Source organism: Quercus robur, chromosome 11 (genome assembly GCF_932294415.1).
Source record: "Quercus robur chromosome 11, dhQueRobu3.1, whole genome shotgun sequence".
Taxonomy (NCBI): domain Eukaryota; kingdom Viridiplantae; phylum Streptophyta; class Magnoliopsida; order Fagales; family Fagaceae; genus Quercus; species Quercus robur.
In genome coordinates this window covers 28843378-28864332 of record NC_065544.1, presented here as the reverse complement: position 1 = coordinate 28864332, position 20955 = coordinate 28843378, and the positions used below count along the sequence as shown (strand labels likewise).

The 20955-nt window shown below is 35.1% G+C and overlaps 2 protein-coding genes across 2 annotated transcripts; one reads left to right on the top strand and one right to left on the bottom strand.

Moving 5' to 3' along the window:
• Window positions 1-627: 627 nt before the first annotated feature.
• LOC126705495 (LL-diaminopimelate aminotransferase, chloroplastic) lies at window positions 628-13174 on the top strand. Its single transcript, XM_050404546.1, has 10 exons — window positions 628-1052; window positions 1234-1310; window positions 2223-2290; window positions 3119-3235; window positions 5451-5513; window positions 6155-6259; window positions 6460-6510; window positions 7757-8077; window positions 11851-12057; window positions 12673-13174. Exons 1-10 carry the CDS (start codon window positions 973-975, stop codon window positions 12964-12966), a joined length of 1383 nt encoding a protein of 460 aa, XP_050260503.1. The 5' UTR covers window positions 628-972; the 3' UTR covers window positions 12967-13174.
• A 2300-nt stretch (window positions 13175-15474) lies between these two features.
• On the bottom strand, window positions 15475-19624 carry LOC126705797 (uncharacterized). Its single transcript, XM_050405008.1, has 2 exons — window positions 19485-19624; window positions 15475-17566 (listed from the first exon to the last, which is right to left on the bottom strand). Exon 2 carries the CDS (start codon window positions 17394-17396, stop codon window positions 15645-15647), a length of 1752 nt encoding a protein of 583 aa, XP_050260965.1. The 5' UTR covers window positions 17397-17566; window positions 19485-19624; the 3' UTR covers window positions 15475-15644.
• Window positions 19625-20955: the final 1331 nt, after the last annotated feature.

Genomic DNA, 20955 nt, shown 5'->3' with positions numbered 1-20955 from the left:
TTTTTCTGAACACATTTATGTGAAGAATACCTTTGAACAGTGCTGCCTTAGCTATCACAACTCATAGAAAGCCAAAGAGGGTGTCTGATGAGACGAGTACTTAGATAAAGATTCAGATGACCAACAAGTGTAGGATCAAGATAGTCTAAAGGGAGTTATATAATGTAAGAGACCCTTCATGAGGAAAGGACCGGGGAAAAAGAGAGAAAGACACTGTAGCAATCTAAATTGCACTTGTAACATGTCTAATTGATTTATATGAAAACTTACCTCTTTAGACAATGAATTCATTTAGCTCTATGTTCCTTGTTTTTACTTAATCATCTTCTACATCTATACTAGCCGTTGTTAAATTCATTAGAACCTAGTTCTTTAACCCACTTTTTATAAATTTATTGTATTAGGCTCATTGGGTCATTATCCCACATACTTTGGGCTTTGATTGCAAAACGTGTCCCTACACAACCCAAAAAAAAAAAAAAAAAAAAAAAAAAACATTATCAGGTTCACCAAACCAAACCATAGTGATTAGTGACTTGGATTCTTGCAAGTTGCATATTATTAAAAATGTTTTAGTAGCGTATGACCTTAAAAGTTAAAACATAGTATAATAAACTATTTTAGGAAAAACTTTGGCCTAAAATCCTTGTCAAAAAAACAGAGCCAGTAGGTAGGGCTTCAGCAAAATAGTATTTGATAAACAGCAACATGGTTACCGTAGGGCTTCTGCTGGCGGCGGCTTTGACCTGAGACTTCTCTACTGCTTTACTGTTCTATTAACATTTGTTTGTGATTTCATTTGACTTGTGTTTGTGTTTTACACTGTACTGACTGTTATACACCCTCTATTCGGAAATCGGACTTTCCTCCTGACTAATTTTGTCTCCAAAAAAAAGAAGAAAGAAAAGAGAAAAAAATTTCTTCATTTCAAAAAAGAAAAACCGTAATCCCATATCTCTCTAACCTGAAAATATGTCTGTAATGCAACAACTCTCATCTCCAATCTCTTCATCTTCTTCAGCTTTCCTTTCCCATTCCAGCTTTAATTCGAGGTACCCATTTCTCCATTCTTCTCCCTCTCTCTCTTTTTTCGCTGTTTGGTTCTCTGGAAAATGAAAGATCTAATCTTTTTATATTTATAATACCCTGATTTTTAAATGATGACTATTAGGGTGTAAAAGATTAGATTTTTTTTTTTTAATTGAATATTTGTGGGTTTTTGATGCTGTGCAGAAGTAAAAATGTTTCGGTTTCGGCAAAAAGAATCGGTATTTGTAAATGTGTGGCAGTGCCTCAGGAGGCTCAGACTGGTACCATTTTCATTGCCTTCATGTCAAATCTTAATTTTGAATTAGTTTTTGTTGTGTTGTGTTCTTCAAAATGTTAGGCTTATAAAATGTTACTTTGTTCTGGCACCGATGTTGTTATTGTTGCTGGAATGTGAATGGTGGTGGGTCATGAAACATGGAAAATGCTAAACGGACTACAGTTTTAGTTCTACATAATAACTTTCTTGACAAACTGACTTGGCAACTTATAGTTATAGGAATGGTGCCTCTTCAGGAACTTAGTAGTAAATAAATTTCATAATTATTTTGGAAAATATTAAATCTACTCGAAAAAGCCTACGATGATGTGGGAGTAAATGTGATTGGTGCCACCTCAACACATCATAAATGTCTGTTTGAATTAATTTTTTGTGATTGATGATACGTCAGTTTGTAAAACTTATGTTGTAAATTTTGTAGTATTCCTAGCATTAATCAGTTATTTTTTGTTTTGTTTTGTGTATAAAAGTTGATACATCAGGTTGTAAGCTTGTAGTAAGATTTGGTAGTAGCCCTGGTATCATATGTTTAGTGTGGCAATGCCTGTATTTACATTATGTGCGTAAGGTTTATGTTGTTTATAGTTAGTGGTTGGTGCATTACAGAGCATAGGCAGTGGTCTTGTGGTGGTTTTGAGAACAGGCGTTTAATGATTTGTTTTTTCTCCTTCCGGCAAGTGGGGGGGGGGGGGGGGTATTCAAACCAAAGTTCTATACTTGGGAGAGAATCGGGCAATGCCATTGAGCCACTAGGCTCTTGGCCATGTGTATAATGGAATTTACTCCCTGCACTTAAAAAAAAAAAAACTGAATATTTGCATCATTGACAGTAATTTGATGGTGTTAAAACTTCATGGTTTGGAAACAAGTTAAACCTTTGCTGTTTTTTGTGAAGCTTACACGACAAAGGTCTCTCGCAATGCAAACATGGCCAAACTTCAAGCGGGTTACCTTTTTCCAGAGGTTTGTGATGGCATGTGCTCTTACTTGTTATGTTGTTATGCTATTGTTGTTGATCTGTATACATCATTTATTTGACCTGTGATTGATATTACGGTAAATCATTTGTTTCTTAGGACCATAGACTTATGATTTCCAGTATCCAAGATTTTTCTCCTGTGTTCATTTAGGAGTTTTCAGATTTTTCTTGTTTATGTTGCTCTTTTATTTTTGCATGGTTGACACATTTGAGTATACCTTCTGTGTACTGAGCCTTTTTTTTTTTTTTTTTTTCAATTTTTTTTAGGAAACTTGTTGCTTATTAATAAAAATAAAAATAATAGAGGAATAAAGATTGGATGTCGGAGTATAGTTTCCTCTCTATATATTTATGTCTCTTCCATGACGTCTTCTATTGTTTACCAAAAATATAACCAGTCTCACCTCCTGTATCTTCCTCTGTTCAAGATCTCCATCTAATAATGCATTTGTTTAAGTGAAACTTTGAAAAATTCTTTTTCACCATCTCTTTCTGTTAGATATATTTTCATGGAAATTTAATATAATTGCCTGTTGCACCAGAGTTCCTATGAAAGTGAAGCAGAATGGTGCTTTGGATGTCTCTATCACCCTGAATTGGAATTTCATTTTACATTTTATTGATATAAAAAATGACCAAGAAAGGCAATGAAATAGAGAAAATAATATTGCTTAGTTATATTGTTTTGTCAGTTTCTTGTATGTATATACTTGGCCTCCCAACCTTACCCAACCCACAAATCTTTTTCATTATCTTTATTTTAAATAAACTTATAAGTAATCCTATATTGTGCTTATAATTCTTGCAAATAGATTGCTAGGAGGAAGGCTGCACACTTGCTGAAGTACCCAGATGCACAGGTGATAAGCCTTGGAATTGGTGACACTACTGAGCCTATTCCGGAAGTTATTACTTCTGCAATGGCAAAGGTATGTTTGAATTTTTTATTTTATTTTAATTTTTAAAATTTTAATTTCTTGATGTTTCTGCAGTTCTTCATTGCTCAGAATATGTACAGAGAAAAATGCTGAAATTTCTGATTTAAAATGTTTGGAAATTTTGAATAATTTAATTTATATTTGTTCTAGGTTTTGAAAAAAGTGATGCCAATTCCAATTTGGCCATATAGCTTTGTTATGCAAAATCAAAGTGCAGTTTCTGGCTTCTGGGACAAATAAAAATTAGACATGTTTCACTTCCTTTTCCTGCAACCATATGGTGTGTTTAGAAACACACCATATGGTTGTTGTTGCATTTGCCATGTCTCACGTTACAAAAAGGAGAGCATCTTACATTCATTCTGGTGACAATTTTTATGAACATTGTACTCGTATTAAAAAAAAAAAGAAATTTTTAGGAACATTATTTTTTCAATTTCAAACAGTGCTTATATTTGTAAAAAGTAGAAGGGTGATTTAAGTGGCCAATTTGAGCAGTTTTTATAATTAGGCTGAAGATATATCTGGTGAAAGCCAGTGAAGACTAGCCCAGATGGCACATCCTCTCCTTATAAGCACAAGGTGGAGGGTGGGTTTGTGAATTTAAAACCAGCTGGTTGTGTGTGTACTGTGTAACATGCCAATAAAATTATTTTTTTGAAAGCTAAATTGAAAATATAATGCAAGAAAAATGTTTACCATTCTATAGCCAGGAAATATATGTGGCCATGAAATAGGGATTAAGTGGAACATAATTTCCAAATCTCCACAAGTAAAAATTATGATATGGATGCTGCCTCATGTTGGCAATCTCTTCTATATATATGCATTCGTACATTCATAATGTACAAAGGGTTAAAAAGTGCGAATAATCGTTTCTGTTAAATGTTCCTATCACATTACATTACTACTGATATTTGTACAGGTCATAGGAATGTATCACTCTATATTCTAGGCATTGAAAATTTCAAGTGTCATGGGCATCTATGATGACAAACTTTGGAATGGTCTATGGTTGATAAAAGGCGATGTTGATCAAACACACTTTCTTCTCTTCTTGATCTTAAATGTGTTTTTATTGCTGCCTTTTCCAAATGAAGTCTTGAGTTTGTTATCCCCTCTTGTTTTATTTATTTATTTGTTTGTTTTTCTTCAAGTGCGTTTATTCAAATATCTTGCCATTTTCAAGTCTACTTTTTTGTTTCTCTTGAAGTTTTTTAAGAAGTTGATTCTGGTCAAGCTTCTAGCCTTGAGGATAAAACCTAAAGCCTGAGATTTGGGTTGTTGACAGTTAATCCCTGTTATCTTAACAAAAGAAATATAGTCATAAAGCTGTTCACTAGGCATATAATTGTGCACAGTGAATAACAAGAAGATTGCGTGTTTAGGTATGAAGTATCAAAGTCCCTTTATATGTATATATATATATATATTTATTTATTTATTTATATTTGTGAGCTGCTCTTTTACTCTCTTTCATAGGTGTCAAGTATGGATTTCTTTGGGATGCTTTTTGAAAAGTGACCTTGAAAACAAGTGTGGTTCTGTACCATTTATCTGAGCTAGGTTTAAGGCTCTTGTGTAAATGGGGCTACTGCTTATTATGGGGTTAAAGGCATTGCATTGCCTCTTCAGACATCATGCTCCATCCAGATTGGTTGTCTCTAAGTTGGGGTCAATTTGATTATAATCATTAAAAAGAATAATTTTATCGGGCATCTGACATCTCCAATCCACAACTTAATTACAATCTTCAGTTTGGACTCAATTAGGGCCCTTGCTTGTATTGAGGTTGAAATTGGAGCACTGAAGGTGCCATATCATGGAATAGCTAGAGGCATTTTTTACATCATTGGATGCTGTTGTCTTTGTTTTTTTCATGCTTCTGGTTTTACTTTATTTTTTTTTTCTTTTCTTTAAGGAAATCTCTTCATGCAGAGATGCTTGATAGTTTTGTGAAGATGGATCTCTCTTCCTTATAATTGTTGACTTGGCCTTTTATTTTCTACGACTCACAGAATTCTTGCTCAAGCACTAACCCAAACAGCATTTTTAGGATTGCTATTTGATTGACATAATTAAAACTATCATATGGTTTCTTATGTTTTGATGATATTTTAGCACGGTTCGATATCTTATATGGTTTACGATTGAGCAGACCCCTTGTTTGTTTTATCATTGATTCAAATTGTTTTTACTTTGGCAGAGAGCACATGAATTGTCAACACTAGAGGGTTACAGTGGTTATGGAGATGAGCAGGGTGAAAAAGTATGTGGCATTCTTGATTCCTACTTGACTGTTTCATGGAGTTGAACTTCCCTGTTAATTTTAGATACTTCTATTACAAATGTCGAACAGATTGTCTCTAATGTGTCCTGAAGATGTAGAGTTACCCTTGCATGTTCATATGGCATAAAATGTGCTTGAAACATACATGGACAGTATGCATAATATAAGCAATGGATCTAGAGTTCAAATGTATAATTTTAAATGTAACTTATGTGATCTCTTTAGAAAGTTTTTGTGACCGGTCCATTTTCTAATGGCTGGATTTTTTGAGTGCTTCTAATTGTTGGTGTATTCTCAATAAACCAAATGGCTAAAATGGTTTCATAAACATGCTACACATACTTTTTTGACCTATCAAAACATCGGGATTGATGCTGATGATCAAGGTTTGGCTGAAATTTAGATTTTGGCTCTTGAACTAACACACCCCTCCTTTAGGTTCAAATCTGATTTGATCAAACATAGACTCCAGACAGAACTAAGAACAGATTAGCAAAGCCAAAGAATGGAAGCCTCTTATTTATTTATTATTAATATGAGATTTCATTGAGATTTTTCACTTCCTCGTGACGATAAAGTTCATGATATCTGTAGACTAAAATTATTGCTGATTGGTACAGGCTCTGAGAGCTGCAATTTGTTCAACATTTTATAACGGTCTTACTGTAACACAAGATGACATATTTGTCTCAGATGGTGCAAAATCTGATATTTCCCGCCTTCAGGTTTGGTTAATTTTTCACATTTTGGTTTTAAATTCCTTACATTAATCTTTGCCTGTGTTTATATTTGTTTGCATGTGAGAGGTGCTTTTATTTACCATTGATGGGTTATACTTGGTTATTGTACTTAGTGATCATTTGTATCATTATCAATAATGTATTATTCAACACCATCTGAATTTGCTTTCTTTCTACACTTGCAGGTTCTTTTTGGGGCTAATGTTACAATGGCAGTGCAAGACCCATCATACCCGGTAATTCACTATTCTACAAAATAAAAGAAATTTTGTTTAGTCAGTTGCATTTGACTTGTCATTTTCCATTTTCTTCTTAAATTTTCTATTTTCATATGATATATAGGGTTAGGATCAAGTTACACTAATCATTCGCTATTGAAGTTGTTTTTGTTTTATTTATTTATTTATTTTAATGTAGAATTTTGTAGCTGGATAAAACAAGGTTCACTTGGGAAGTTAGTTTTTAGATAATATGAGGATGAATGACTTAAAGGGGCCAAGTCCTTGTATAGCCTGAGGCTTGAGGCACCAAAGAGGCGCTAACCCAAGTGTAATGAGGTGCCAAATTCTAAATATAAGTATTGTACCTATAATGAACTCATATCATATGTATCTAATGCTTATTAGGCAGAGTTTGAATTTTTCAAATTGGTAGGAGACTTTTAGGTAATCCAAGATTAGGCTTTAAAACAAGCTTATGTATGAGAAAAAGAGCAAATATCAAGGTTAAAAATTTTATATGATTGAAACTTTAAAGCAAAAACAATGAGCTCTAGCCTCTAGTTCAACTAGCACCTCCTCCCCTTATAAAGTCTAGGTGGAGGCTGAGGTCATGGGTTCAAGTCCCATTTGGTGTATCTGTGTACGTTACCAATAAAAATAAAAATAAAAATCTATTTCTAAATTGATGAGGACAGGGAGAGAGAGGATGGGGAGAGCCATAAACTTTAATTAAAATACATAATTGCAGGACTGCTGTCTCTCTCTGGTCTTTGGCTGAATTTCATTGAGGCTTTTACCTCAAGTACGTTATAGATTGTTTCAAGTGCTCACTAGGCTTTAAAGGTACCTCACTAAAGGTGCCTTTCCTCAGGCCTTCAGAGGCATCTTAGTGGCTCCTTGCCTTTGCTTGAGCGCCTGGGCAAGCACCCAGCTTACCTTTGACTACACTAATAAGGATTATGCCTGGTGATTCACTTACAGTCAAGAAGTATTGTAGATCTAACATCTGGTTTATTTTATTTGGGCTACCTTTGAATTTCGACAATTACTTTGGTTGTTGTTTAGGCAGTCCTACCACTTAAGTCATAATTTCTCACCATATTGACAATCCACACTGCTTTCAGAAAAATAGAAAAACAATGATTTTCTCATTGGGCTGGTCTGTTAGATAAGGTATTAGCTACCTGGGGTGTCTTTTGAGTGATTAAGCTTTTAAAGGTGTGCAGGATCAATTTCTTACTAGAAATGGATGAAACTGCAGGCTTATGTGGACTCAAGTGTTATCATAGGCCAGACTGGACAGTTTCAGAAGGATGTCCAGAAGTTTCAGAGGATTGAATATATGAAGTGTACTCCAGAGAATGGCTTCTTTCCTGATTTATCAACTGTTCCTCGAACAGATATCATATTTTTCTGTTCACCAAACAATCCTACTGGTGCTGCTGCAACCAGGGAGCAACTGACCCAGCTGGTAAAGTTTGCTAAGCAAAATGGGTCAATCATAGTCTATGATTCTGCCTATGCCATGTATACGTCCGAGGACAACCCCCGCTCCATCTATGAAATTCCTGGAGCCAAAGAGGTAACTTTGGAATTGTTTTTAGATTTTTTCTCAGCAAATCTGCCCTTGGATGCTAATTTTGTTTTTGTTTTGCTAATTTTATCCTTGTTATTGCATTGGTCAACACTGAGAGATGCTGTGTGATTTCAGATGAATGAGATCAATAATGTGTCCTAGAAAATATGGCTGGGTGTACTTTCCTCCCTCATAATTGACAAATTTAATCTCTATTAAATTGATTTTGTTTCATTTTGTCTTCCTATAACCATAAAGACACTTTTGGAAGCTTCTTAGGTTATGGTTATGTAATTTGGAAAATATTTTCTTTGTGAAGTTCAAAATCCATACTTATAAGAGAATTATTTTTATGTCGAGGGTATGTTTGGACATCTTTGAAATGAACTTTTGAATGATTTTGATGTAGTCTTGGAGGACTAATTTGCTATTACTTTGTAAATTTGCCTATTTGAGAATTGTTTTAAGGGGTCTAATTCCAGTTGAAGTAAAAGGCATGTGGCTTTAAAGGTATAGGCATGAGTCTTTTAGGGTTATTTTTACCTTTTCTCTTCTCTCTTTTCTTATTCATCTCTTTCTTGTTGTACTGTTCACGAATACTGTTCATACAGCCCCTGAACGCCATAAAATTCACTCTTTTCCTTCTTCCTTGCAACCCCAATCAAGTCCTTTCTTTTTACGGTTTTACCCATCAAAACCCTAAATTCCCATGTACTTTCTTTTAATAAATAGCCATCAAATTACTCATCAAACTGCCTTCTAATTTCTAACACAACATCATAACCCTTTCTTCAACAACTCTAATTCCAAAATCCACAAATAAACCCACCCCACATGTAGACAAATTCCCCAATTTGTCCCAACTCAGATTTTAATATATTTTTCATAGCATTTAACTTATTTCTTTTTATTTATTTTTCTTTTCTAGGGAAAGACTCGCACCTGGGGGGTTACTTACTGCTCTATGCTTGTGGGTGGGGGAGGTGCCACTTGCTCCAAAGGCCAATTTAAGCATATTTCTTATTGAGCATGAGGCCATTTTTAAGAATTGCTAGTACTAAACTTGCTATCTGGCTCGTGCTTACCATTCTGTTGGAGGAAGTATGAACTCTTTTTTTTTTTGGGTGAAAATAACTCATTACCACTTCCCACATTTCACTTGCTAGGGTCTAGTCTATCCACCATATACCACCTGAATATAGCTCAGAAGATCAATTCTCTCAAAAAGTTTCAAAAATTTCAATTTATCCTGATTTAGAAGCCATATTTTAGATTTGATGTCTTGCATTCTGCTACTTTTGCTTTGATTATCAGTGGTGTTGATTGCTATAACTTTCTCTAAAATGACCTCATGTTAAAAAATAAATCTGTGTCATATAGGTATAGCATCTCAAAATGTGTCCTTTGCATGAAGGCAGATGATGCATTGTCACCAATTTTCATCTCCTCCTTTCAAGTACATTATGCTAGACAATTCCAAGGGATTTGTGCCTTATGGCACCTCAAAATGTTTCCTTTTCATGGGGTAGCTGATGCATCTCCTTTTTTTTTTCCTCTGCTTGCAACAAGTGGGGTGATTTCAACTCATGTTCTCCATAATGGGAGGATATGGCAATCTCATTGAGTCATAAGACGTTTGGCATTTATCTCCTCATTTCTAGTATATTATACTAGACAACTCCAAGAAATTAGTCTAGTCGTTCCTAAGCTCCATGTGATACATGAGGTCCTGAGTTTACGTATTTTACCAACACCTTGGGTTTCGGTTAGTGATTCTCCCTGATTTACCTAGTGTGTGTGAAATGGGGGTACTGCACAAGTGGGGGATTACTCAGGTGTTGATAGAGCATTGGACACCTATGTGAGAAAAAAAGGTACATTATGCCAGACCTGTATCTGAGAGCTATTCTTTGCAGAAATTGTCCTAACTAAAAACTTATTCCAGTCTGTAACTTCAAACCTTTGTCCCAAGTTCAAGCCACATCAAGCTCATTTCTGCATTTATTTTCCTTTCACAAAAAAAAAAAAAAAACACCGTTTTAGATCTTCTATATAACCCTAAACCATAAATGCATTCTCTCCTCGTCTGTTCTTCAGTTGCCCCCTCCCCCCAACTCATCTCTCATCTTCACTCCACTCTGCCTAAATTCTCATCTCATATGGTGAGTATGTTGCACGGACACGGATACGGACACGGACACGACACGGACACGGACACGAGGATACGGCAATTTTTGAAAAATAAGGACACGACACGGCGGGGACACGGCAGTTAAATAATTAATTAAATTTTATATTTAGGATATTTTTTAATATTTTTAGACATAAAATACGTTTATGTCTAGAATTTAAATTATATAGGAATTATAAATAAGTAAACTAACACCAAAAATAGTTCTATAATACACATAAAATATTTAGAGTACAAATCAAAAATTTAAATATGTTACGTTTAAATACTAATACTAATACTAAAAATAATAGTCAAAATAATAATATAAATTATTTTCTTTTGGACCAATGGCATATCAAAGAAATCATGACTGACATATGGTACTCAATAGTTAAAATTTGAAATTGAATGTTTGAAACTGGCTTTCACGTGGGGTTGGCAGAAGACCCACAAAACAAAGAGGAAATATAAAAAAATATTAGAAAAGTTAAAATGAACGAAAAAGAAAAAGAAAACGTAAATGAAGCAGAGGAAGAAGAAGAAGGCATCTGGGTGAGAGAGCAAAGAAAAAGAAAAAGAAGAAGAAGAAGAAGAAGAAGAAGAAGGAGAGAGGAGGAGCTCGCCGATCGGCCCGATCTAGCTCCGGCAAGCGACGGAGGGCAGCGGCAGCAGCAGCGGGCAGAGGTCAGAGGTCAGACATCTGTGATTTTTCTTTTCTTTTTTTCACTGCTAGCGTGTCGGAGCCGCGTCGGAGCCGTGTCGGCGGCGTGTCGGAGAAGCGAAAAAAAAAAAAAAGAGACACTCGCCGGACACCGGAATCCGGCGAGTCGTACCCGTTCCGGTGTCCGACACGTGTCCGACACCGACACGACGCCAAAAATGGCGTGTCCGTGCAACCTAGATGGTGACATGGGCCTCAGTGGCTCCTCCATGCATATCATCCTTGTCATGAATGTGGAGTTCCCATACCTCCCTCTCTACTAATCGATATATGCTGAACAGTTCCTCCTAATCAACCTTCCTTAACGTCGGATGGTTTTTTTCTTCCTCCTCCATGAATCAGGTGGATCCCTTCCTCTTTCCTTTAATTTTATAGGTTCTATTTTGAGCTTTGCCATTCATTTAATTTGGTTTTGGGTTTTTTCCCCCCCTCTGATCTGTTTAAATGTGATGTTTTTGCTTGATTTTTATTTTGTTTGATTGCTAAGAACATAGATGTTGAGGGTTTTATTTTTATTTTTATTATTAATATTTATTTTTTTGTTAAGGGGGGAAAAAACCAATTGCACCAAACCATTGCGTGCTCAGTTGGTATAGTGCAGTTCTGTGGGTGTATCAGCTGGCTTTGGTTGCCAAGAGCAAAACCGAGGCCCTTGGTTCAGGATTAAAGTTCCCCTTCACACTGACCAAACCAAACTGATATCAACCGTACCCAGCTGCAGCTGTCATTTTATATTTTTGTTGGTATCAATGATTTGTGATTTGGGCAAAAGGAGGGTGCTTACGTTATGGTTAGGGATAGGTTGACCTATATTTCCACCTTTCAGTGTTGTGGACAGAAATGTTCATAAATATATAATTTCTATGTTTAAATATTGTGTTGCAGGTTGCAATTGAGACATCATCATTTAGCAAGTATGCTGGTTTCACTGGAGTTCGTCTTGGTTGGACTGTAGTTCCAAAGATACTGCTATTTTCAGATGGATTTCCTGTAGCCAAGGACTTCAACCGTATTGTCTGTACTAGCTTCAATGGTGCATCCAACATTGCCCAAGCTGGTGGTCTGGCTTGCCTTTCACCAGAGGGCCTTAAGGTCTGTTTTGTAGTCTCATTTTCACTGATTGGTTACCTATATATCTAATGATATAATAGAAAACTGGAAGCATTCAGACTCTTTTTTTTGAACTTCCTCCAGTGCTGCTACATTAGTTTTTAACAGTTTTTGACTTTTCCATGTCAACGTTATTATTTTTGAAACCAATTAGAATTTGTTGTTTTATTAGAATAAAGCAACCTAACAAGAAACTAATTCTAATTTAATTATGTTTGGTCTTCTCTAAACAAATTGCAATTTAATAATGTATCTCTTTTCTACAAATTCTCTGATCTGGCTTTTACTTTTTAAAATATTTATTGTATATAAACATTTTTTTTGATAAACCTTAAGGTGTATCGCTGGGGTTACTGAATAGTTTTTTTTTTTAAGGAACCTTTATCATCATATATCCTGTTCTCTTGGTAAAATTATAGGAGATTAAAAAATTATAGTTCTTTATTTGTTTACTTTATTATTATTATTTTTATTTATTTAATGGTAAAAATTATGCAGTTTAATATTGTTTTTGACATTACTCTTTACTAGCCAAACAGACAGAAAAACGTTACCTATTCTGGTTATAATAAGATCTATTGATTTATACTTTTGCAGGCAATGCGTGATGTGGTCGGTTTCTACAAAGAAAATACTAATATAATAGTGGAGACATTTGATTCACTTGGTTTTAAAGTGTATGGTGGGAAGAATGCGCCATATGTGTGGGTTCACTTCCCTGGCAGAAATTCATGGGATGTATTCAGTGAGATTCTGGAGAAAACTCATGTTGTCACCACTCCAGGCAGTGGTTTTGGACCTGCTGGTGATGGGTTCATCAGGGTAAGTGCCTTTGGTCACAGGAAAAACGTTTTGGAGGCTTGTAAAAGATTCAAGCAGCTATACAAGTGAACCATGGATCCAACTTGTTCTGCTGCCTCTTCTTTGGAGCAGAAAATGACACATCTGCCTCCAGTTGCTTCGATTTCTGCAATTGTACGACATTAGTGCATTTCATTATTTGGATTTGTATTTTTAAATTGTGAAATCATTTTGTCAGTTGTAGAAATAGAGTTTACTTTTCATTTGTTATTTTAAATTGAAAGCAGATGTTGTAATATTTTGTAGTTTCCTACTAATGTCCCAGAAGAGTGCAGTTCAAATGTCAGAAATCTGTGTTAGTAAAATATAGGAGATCCAATCAATAGCCAAAAACACTTCTAGGACAAGAAAAATAATTGAAATAGAAATTATTAAGCTGGAGCCTTGAAGCATTGAGCTATCGACAAAAATGGCACTATAGCACCTTTAGGCAAAATATACAGAAATCTACCACTGTTTTAGAAACAAATAAGTAGCAATGTATCACTTTTTTGATACTTGAGTTCATGGAACTCAAGTTCCATAAAATATTTTTTAGCTATTTTGAAGTCTATTTTTTAAAAGAACTCGAGTTCATGGAACTCAAGTACCATTTAGAACTCGATTTTCCCAAACTCAAGTACCAAAACATGGTAGATCTTTACATATTTTTGAAACAGTGGTATATTCATATATAATAGTGGTAGAAGTCAATTTTGGCCAAAGGCCATGTATTCCAATTCCTTTGTTTTTGCCATGAATTAAAGTCTGTTGTTTGGTAGTTTAGCAAGGTGTTCAGAGAGGTTCTTTGATTCTAGATTTTGGTGAAGATGACCAGCTACTACAAATCTTCGGTGAAGCCTGCCCATTTCAAGAGTAAAATTCAATCACTGCGTCCCTGAATGGCTCTTCTTCAGTTTCGGTGATGTAATATTGGTAATGTCTCTGGTGATGTGATTCTATGCCATCGTGGTGATGTGCTTCAATGCCATCGTTGACTTTGATCAATGTATTTGACATCTAAGATCCTCTAGAGTTTATAGAGTAATCTAATTTGTGGAGTACATCTAAGATCCTCTAGAGTTTATAGGGTAATCTAATTTGTGGAGTTATTAAAATCTTATTCATTTGTTACAAAATGAAAGGATTGGATTTTGTTACATCATCAAAAATTTAAAATACATGCTAAAATTGTGTCAGTCCATAGTATTTGTTTAGATGATAGTGACATGGTAAAATTAATTCACTAATTTCATATAAATGAATAAGATTTTATAAATTTTACTCATCTTGAGAACTTTAAAGAATCTTAACCTATAACTTAGTATTGGAAGTTGTCTTTCAATGCTATCTTTCTTGGACACGGTTTAGCTTTAGTGCTCCAGTGCATTGTAGCCGACATGATACAGACATGTATTCGATTTTTGCCAGGTGCCCATATCATGTTAGCTCCAGTGCACTAGAGCTAACTCTTATCCATCTTTCTTTGGTGGAACTGCACTAAATGTTGTTGACTCTAAAATTGTATTGTTTTTATTTTTTATTTTTTGACAAACGAGGGTATTCAATCCTCTTCGAATATCTAATTATTCCTTTGGGTGTATGCAGTCCCCCCGTCTCATATGTATTCAGAATAATATAAGGAGGAATCCTATAGGGGTAGTCTCAAGATGCTGCCAAGAGGTTTTGAACTTGAGCTCTCATGGATTATCACGAGCTCTCATGGGGGTAGCCCTAAGATGCTAACTGGCTCTAAAATTGCAAGTGACAAACCGTGGGCTATATTCATCTATTGTAGTAGAAGATGCTACACCTATACTTCGCAAGAGGCATTGTATGTATAAATCTCCGTTGCCATAAAAGAAAAGAGCTCCCACGGCCCACGCAACCACGTTGATTACAGAGATCTTGGAAAGCCTTTGTTTCCTTGCTATAAATGAAGGATGTAGTTCTGGTGCTTCGACTTTTAGCATGGCCTGTATCACATATGAGTTTCTCTGGCATAAAAATGATAAAATTGTTTTTAACATATTAAACTTGTGATTGTTGTTGAACATTTATTTTTTATGTTATTAATATGGCGCTAATTAAATTCATTGTAAAGTTATTTTGTAAGATTTTTGTATAACATTGGCAGTAGCTATACATTTTTCTTCCTATCACCAAAAACATTTGAGGAGAAAGAAAGATTTTGATTTTAAAGGTAAAGCTGCTCCTCCGTCTTCAACTCAATTTATTTTGTTATCTTGGCAGCTAAAAAGCTCATTAAACTTCTTGTATCATTCATGCGGGCTTTACCTCCACAGGTTTTGTTTCACACATTTCCAATAAAAAGCATAAGTTCATGCTTGCAAACATCCTAGTATTTGAAAGAACAATGTAACTGCTAGGTATGTTTGAGACAGTGAAAGAAGAGGAGAGGAGAAGACCATTATCTACTGACCTCCATCTACGAGATAGGTTGGCTATACGATTGTGCTTCCTCCTGTAAAAGGCATGGAATGAAGGTACACGTAAATGGAATTCTAGAATGAAACTGAAATTTTTTGAGCATCTAAATATGACAATGAACTATCTACCTTTCCTCAAAAGTCATAGCATTTATCATACATTCGGAAATACTATGAGATCTATATTTTACATGACCTGACATATAAGTATGGCCTACATACAGCAACACTACACTACTTGAGAATACATGGTGATCTACAAAGTACAAAATTAGTCACCTAAAACTGTTCAATACTATTCATAATCTCTGCTTTGCAAGTTGTCTTGTAATGTCCAGTTTGATTACACCGACTGCAATGCACAGTATGTTTCTCACGATTAAGGTCCTCTACACAGATTCGTTTATTTTCAGGGCGTCCTGGTGGTCGACGAAACTTTGGTGGCCTCACAACTTGAGGGTCATCATCCATGGGAGCCACATCTCCCCTTCTCCATTCAAGTCTTCCAGGGATAGGGTGTATCCCCTCCGCATATGTCTCGCGGTAACTAGCAACAGTAAAACACTTCTCTGTAAAGGCATATATATCCTTTCGACAGGAGATGAGAGCTGCAACGGCATGTGAGCAAGGTATTCCATGAAGCTGCCAATCACGACATGAACAATAATGGATCCCAATATTCACAATGTCTGATCGATCTGCAGATATAACCTCAAATTCTACTTCATCTGATCGAAGGACTTGATATGTAGAAGCACAGTCTACAGCTTCTATCATACGCTTCTCAGCAGATGGGGCAAGTACAGAAAACCAAGAACTGCTCTTTAAGCGTCGATCTTCAAACTCAGTCATCAATTTACTTTGAATCTGCTCAATAACCTGGATTATGGGCAACTCTCGAGCTTCCAGAATCCATCTATTAAACTCTTCTAAATTTGAAGAGAGGTGACCGTACCGAGTTCCTTCAAAGTATACTAATGCCCAGTGTGAAGGAGGAAACTGTTGCATCCACTTAGCAGCTTCAGGAGAAATCTCCTCGATTTCAGCCATTTTTTGTTTGAAAACAATGCTGGTGGTGGCATATGCAGCTTTCCACAGAAGATGAACAAGCCTTGAGTTCTTAAACTCTCTGCCAACGCTTTCACTCAAGAAGCGCATACAAAATGCATGACAAGAATTTGGGAATTTCCTTCTTACTGCATCTACAATGCCCTTTTGTCCATTTGATAAAAATGTGAGCTGCAATATATTTTCACTGTTCATCTCCAGTGCTTTATGCAACTCTGACAAAAACCACATCCAACTCTCATCATTTTCTACATCAACAACACCAAATGCAAGTGGAAATAACCCACCATCAGCATCAAACGAAGTTGCAGAAAGCAAGGTGCCCAGGTATTTGCTCTTAAGCTGGATAGCACCAAGCCCCACGATAGGCAAGCACCCATTCAGGAACCCATATATGGATGCATAAAATGAAACAAAAAGCCGCTGGAACCGGTTATCAGCACCTGCGGTAAACACCTCTGCAATGCTCCCAGGGTTAGTCTTTCTTATTTGCTCACAATATGAAGGAAGTAGGCAATATCCTTCTTCAGAAGAGCCATAAATTGCTGCAAGCCCCCGTTCTTTTGCTCGCCAAGCTTGCTTATATGGTATGGTGATCCCATATTGTTTATGAATGTCGTGCAGTATATCCTTTGGTTTATAATTAATGTTATCCCGAAGTCGTTCCTCTATAAAACTCACAATCCAATCTACAGAAGCCTGATGGTGCCCGTTTTGTGCATTTCTCCCACAGGTATGTATCCCTTCAAGGCTTCTTATCGTGAAAGTAGGGGCATTAGGAAGCTTAACTGCACGGATGCGCCATGGACAACCCTCGGCAGCACACTTTGCAAAGTAACGGATCAGGTCACTTTTTATAATACGTAGCTCAAAGTGTTGTGCAATTGCAGCTTCTTTAATTGCATTCCGGAAAGATTTGACATCAGGAAACTCTTGACCAACAACAAAAGAGTGGTCCTCCATGTGGTAAGAAATACTAACTCAGAAATCCAATTTTTCAATGTATATGATCAACTCTTCCAACATTTTGCTTCCCAAAAAGGCAAAGAAGTTATGAAAAGCATCATCTTTGCAATATATGCATACTTCTGACTTGGAAACTCAGAAACAGTTTTTCTCATCAGAAAAAATGTCTGCAAGAAGCCGAGGGGCTATGTTTACAATCTTACAAAGGGAAAAATTAATTTCATTCAAGGAAGAAAGCAATATTTACTAAGTGATTACCGTTAATCACAATAAAAACAATGACAATGGCTTCCCAAATAAAGTAACACCACAGAAACCTACATGTATTGATACAAACATAGGCATGCTCATACACACATATATAAGTAATTCTGCCAATGTAGACTGATGAATATTCCCCGTATCATTAGGCATGCTCCTATTTGCACAAGCATAAATGTAATTTTCTGTATTTTCATATTGAATGCCAAGTAGGTTCATTAAAATGGGGAAAAAAAAATCTGAGGAGCTTTAGCTGAATATCATCATGATATGTGTGAAATGAGGTGACACATCCCACTCTTTTGAGAGTCAAAAACTACAGTGATTATTCACATGGAAAATGACATGAAGTTCAAATTAGTAAAACTGGATTAGGATAGTCTATAGTTCTTAGGGTAACCTCACTATGGAATTCCTAAAATCCTATCCAGATTGGATTTTGCCACATCAACATTTAAACAAACATGGAATATTACCATTTTTGTATCTATTTAAATTGTTTATTACGTGACAAAATTCAATCCACTCATTTAAAATGAATGGATAGGATTTTAGAAACTTTATGCTGGACTGTTACCCTAAAAGCTCTAGAGGATCTTAATCAGGTAAAATCAATGGATCAGAAATGTTATATAAGTTGTCCAAGTTACAAGAACCATATAATAATTTTTATTTCATTTTCTTTTAAAGTAAATAACCAGCTGCTTTGAAAAAAAAAGAAAAAAAAGGCATTATGTCAGTACAAGGGAAGATTCCATAATGGGTAACAAAAATTGGAGACTGCAAGAAAATTTGTGTGTGCCTATATATATATATATATATATCATAGTTAGATGAGCTCCATGCAAAAGAAGAGATGCTTAAAAGTTCATTACACTAGTACATATTCAATAGAAATATTAAAGACAGTAAGTATGCATTTGGATTCAGATTATTCTTGTGCGTTTTTTTTTTTTTTTTTTTTGGGAATCAGCGCCTCTTGCACTGTTCATGGGATATGAACAGTGCATTTAGGCCATGAACAGTAACCCGTGCGTGAACAGTAATTTTTTAATTATTATTTTAATTGTTTTCAGCAAAATAGAAAAAGCATAGCATCAAATAGAGGGGTTCATCCTACTGAAAAATCAAATCCAATTGCAAGAGTAACGCCACTATTACAAGAAAGTTGCATCCACGTTAAATATTTCACCCCTTCTCTAAAGCACAATTTGTTGAAATCAAAAGCATCTTCCTTCCTCAAATTACTGTTATGTTTCACCTACCAGAATATCATTAAAAAAAAAAAAAATGCTATTTACAATATATTAGAAAAAAAAAAAAAAAAGAGAAAAAAGATTCTATTAAAGTCACTTTGCTTTGCAGCTAAATCAATCTTACTGTTACTATAATTATTGCTGTTCTTGTTTTTTTTTCATCAACAATGTCCTATGGGATTTCATTTCCTGCCATTGACCCAATTTTTATTATTATTATTATTTATTTATTAAAAAAAAAAACATTTTTCTCAACTAAAATTTGTAACCAATCCCAAAAAACAAATGAAAAGTTTATAAAACATAAAAATAAAAACAAAAGTAAAGTAAAGAACAGAGTTAAGCTAAAATTGAAATTAAGTTAATGTTGAGAATAACCCAGATATAAAAAGAACAAAAGAAGTGAAAGAGGAAATTTAGTAACAAAGAAGAAGCAACTTTTCTAAGAGTCCTAAGATCTGAAGCTGGAAAAGCTTAATATCAAGATAGAGCTCAAGCATGAACAAAATAAAACAAACCCATTTACATAAATGCATAGAATCGAACATATATAATTCAAAGTACTGACCTTGGAGGATCTTTTAGAGACTGAGAGTATCGAAACACAGAGAGGAGAGAGATGATAGAGGAGCAGTGTTTTGGTACTCTGACGAAAGTTTTAGGGATTGGGTCACAGACTCACAGTAAGGGGTATTTCTGACATTAAATTTGTCAAATGAGGGTGCTTTGTAAATTTTCAAGACATTGCGATGCCACGTAAGCACACACTATAAATTTCTGATGGGATTTCCAACCGAGTTGTGAATAGTAGATATCAAATGGTGTGTATATATTTTCATTGCTCACAGTCTGTCACGTGGTTAATTGTGATAAAAATTGTGTTATTTTTTGTGTACCTAACGTTACTAAGTAAAGTGTGATACCGCAACTATTTTTACAATTTTTGCCAAAACTTGCATATTTCTTTTACTCTTGGAAGTTTTCAAGCCAAGAAGATTTGGTCCAGGGATTGAATTTAATTTCAAGCAATTGCAGGACTTCAGGTTGGATTGTTATTTTTTCTTGTTTCAATGTTCTTTTTCTGATCTTGTGGATAGTAGTAGTCTTTTGCGTTAGTCAGGTTTCTTTTTTTGAATCATAGTGTCAACGTTAAGAAGGTTTGGTTTAGAGATTAATTTTGAAGCAATTGGTTTTCAATGTTTTTCTTTTTCTGATTTTGTGGGAAGTAGTATTTTTCTTTTGTGTTTTCTATTTTTTTTTGGGTACTTTGGGAATCCCTCAATGGTGATTGAGCATATTGAAACATTCTATTTTATATTTTTATTCACGTATCAGTTATTTCACACTGATTGTAAAAGAATGAGTGTGGGAGAACAATTTGCCACTCGGAGTAGTTGGGTATTATGCCCATGCTAGTAATTCTGATTTCTCTCCACAATACATGAATAAAATGTTTATAATTTCATTCCCATTGAACATAATGGTCATCTAGTATGTTTATAAAAGGAAAAGCCACTCATCATTCATCTGGAAAAGTGAAGGAAACTTCACTCATCATTCATCAGGGAAAGTGAGGGATTGTTGTGATTGAAGTTTTTGGCCTTTTTAAATCTATAGGTTTTGACTCAAAAAAAAAAAAAAAAAAAACTTATTGACATTCATCTTTGATTTCGTGTGCCAAATAAAATTATTAACGACTCCACTATAATACCCATGTTTTCACTTTTCGTGTACCAAAATATAACAAATGGAGTCTAACTTTCTAATCTAAGCTTTCTCAAGAAAGTTGTTCCCACTTCCACCAATGGTGATTGAGCACATTGAAAGCATCTATACCCCTCATGAGTTTGCTCTCCCACCTCTCCCTCTCAAAACACACAACAGTAGAGAAAAAGTCTCTACACATTGAATGAAGATCACTCAATATAAGTACATATCTTTCCCAGGCGAGTGGGACTCCAAGATTGTTTCTCCCACTAATCCTTCACAATATAAAGACTCAAAAATGGGATATACAATTCATGAAATCCCATATCTCC

What these genes read in the sequence shown, in the direction of transcription:
- LOC126705797 (XM_050405008.1), bottom strand. Translation starts at nt 17,396, where the DNA reads ATGGAGGACCACTCTTTTGTTGTTGGTCAAGAGTTTCCTGATGTCAAA.
- LOC126705495 (XM_050404546.1), top strand. Translation starts at nt 973, where the DNA reads ATGTCTGTAATGCAACAACTCTCATCTCCAATCTCTTCATCTTCTTCA. An exon ending in CATTCCAGCTTTAATTCGAG is followed by an intron (nt 1,053 to 1,233) that starts GTACCCATTTCT and finishes GATGCTGTGCAG; the next exon opens with AAGTAAAAATGTTTCGGTTT. An exon ending in CTGATATTTCCCGCCTTCAG is followed by an intron (nt 6,260 to 6,459) that starts GTTTGGTTAATT and finishes CTACACTTGCAG; the next exon opens with GTTCTTTTTGGGGCTAATGT.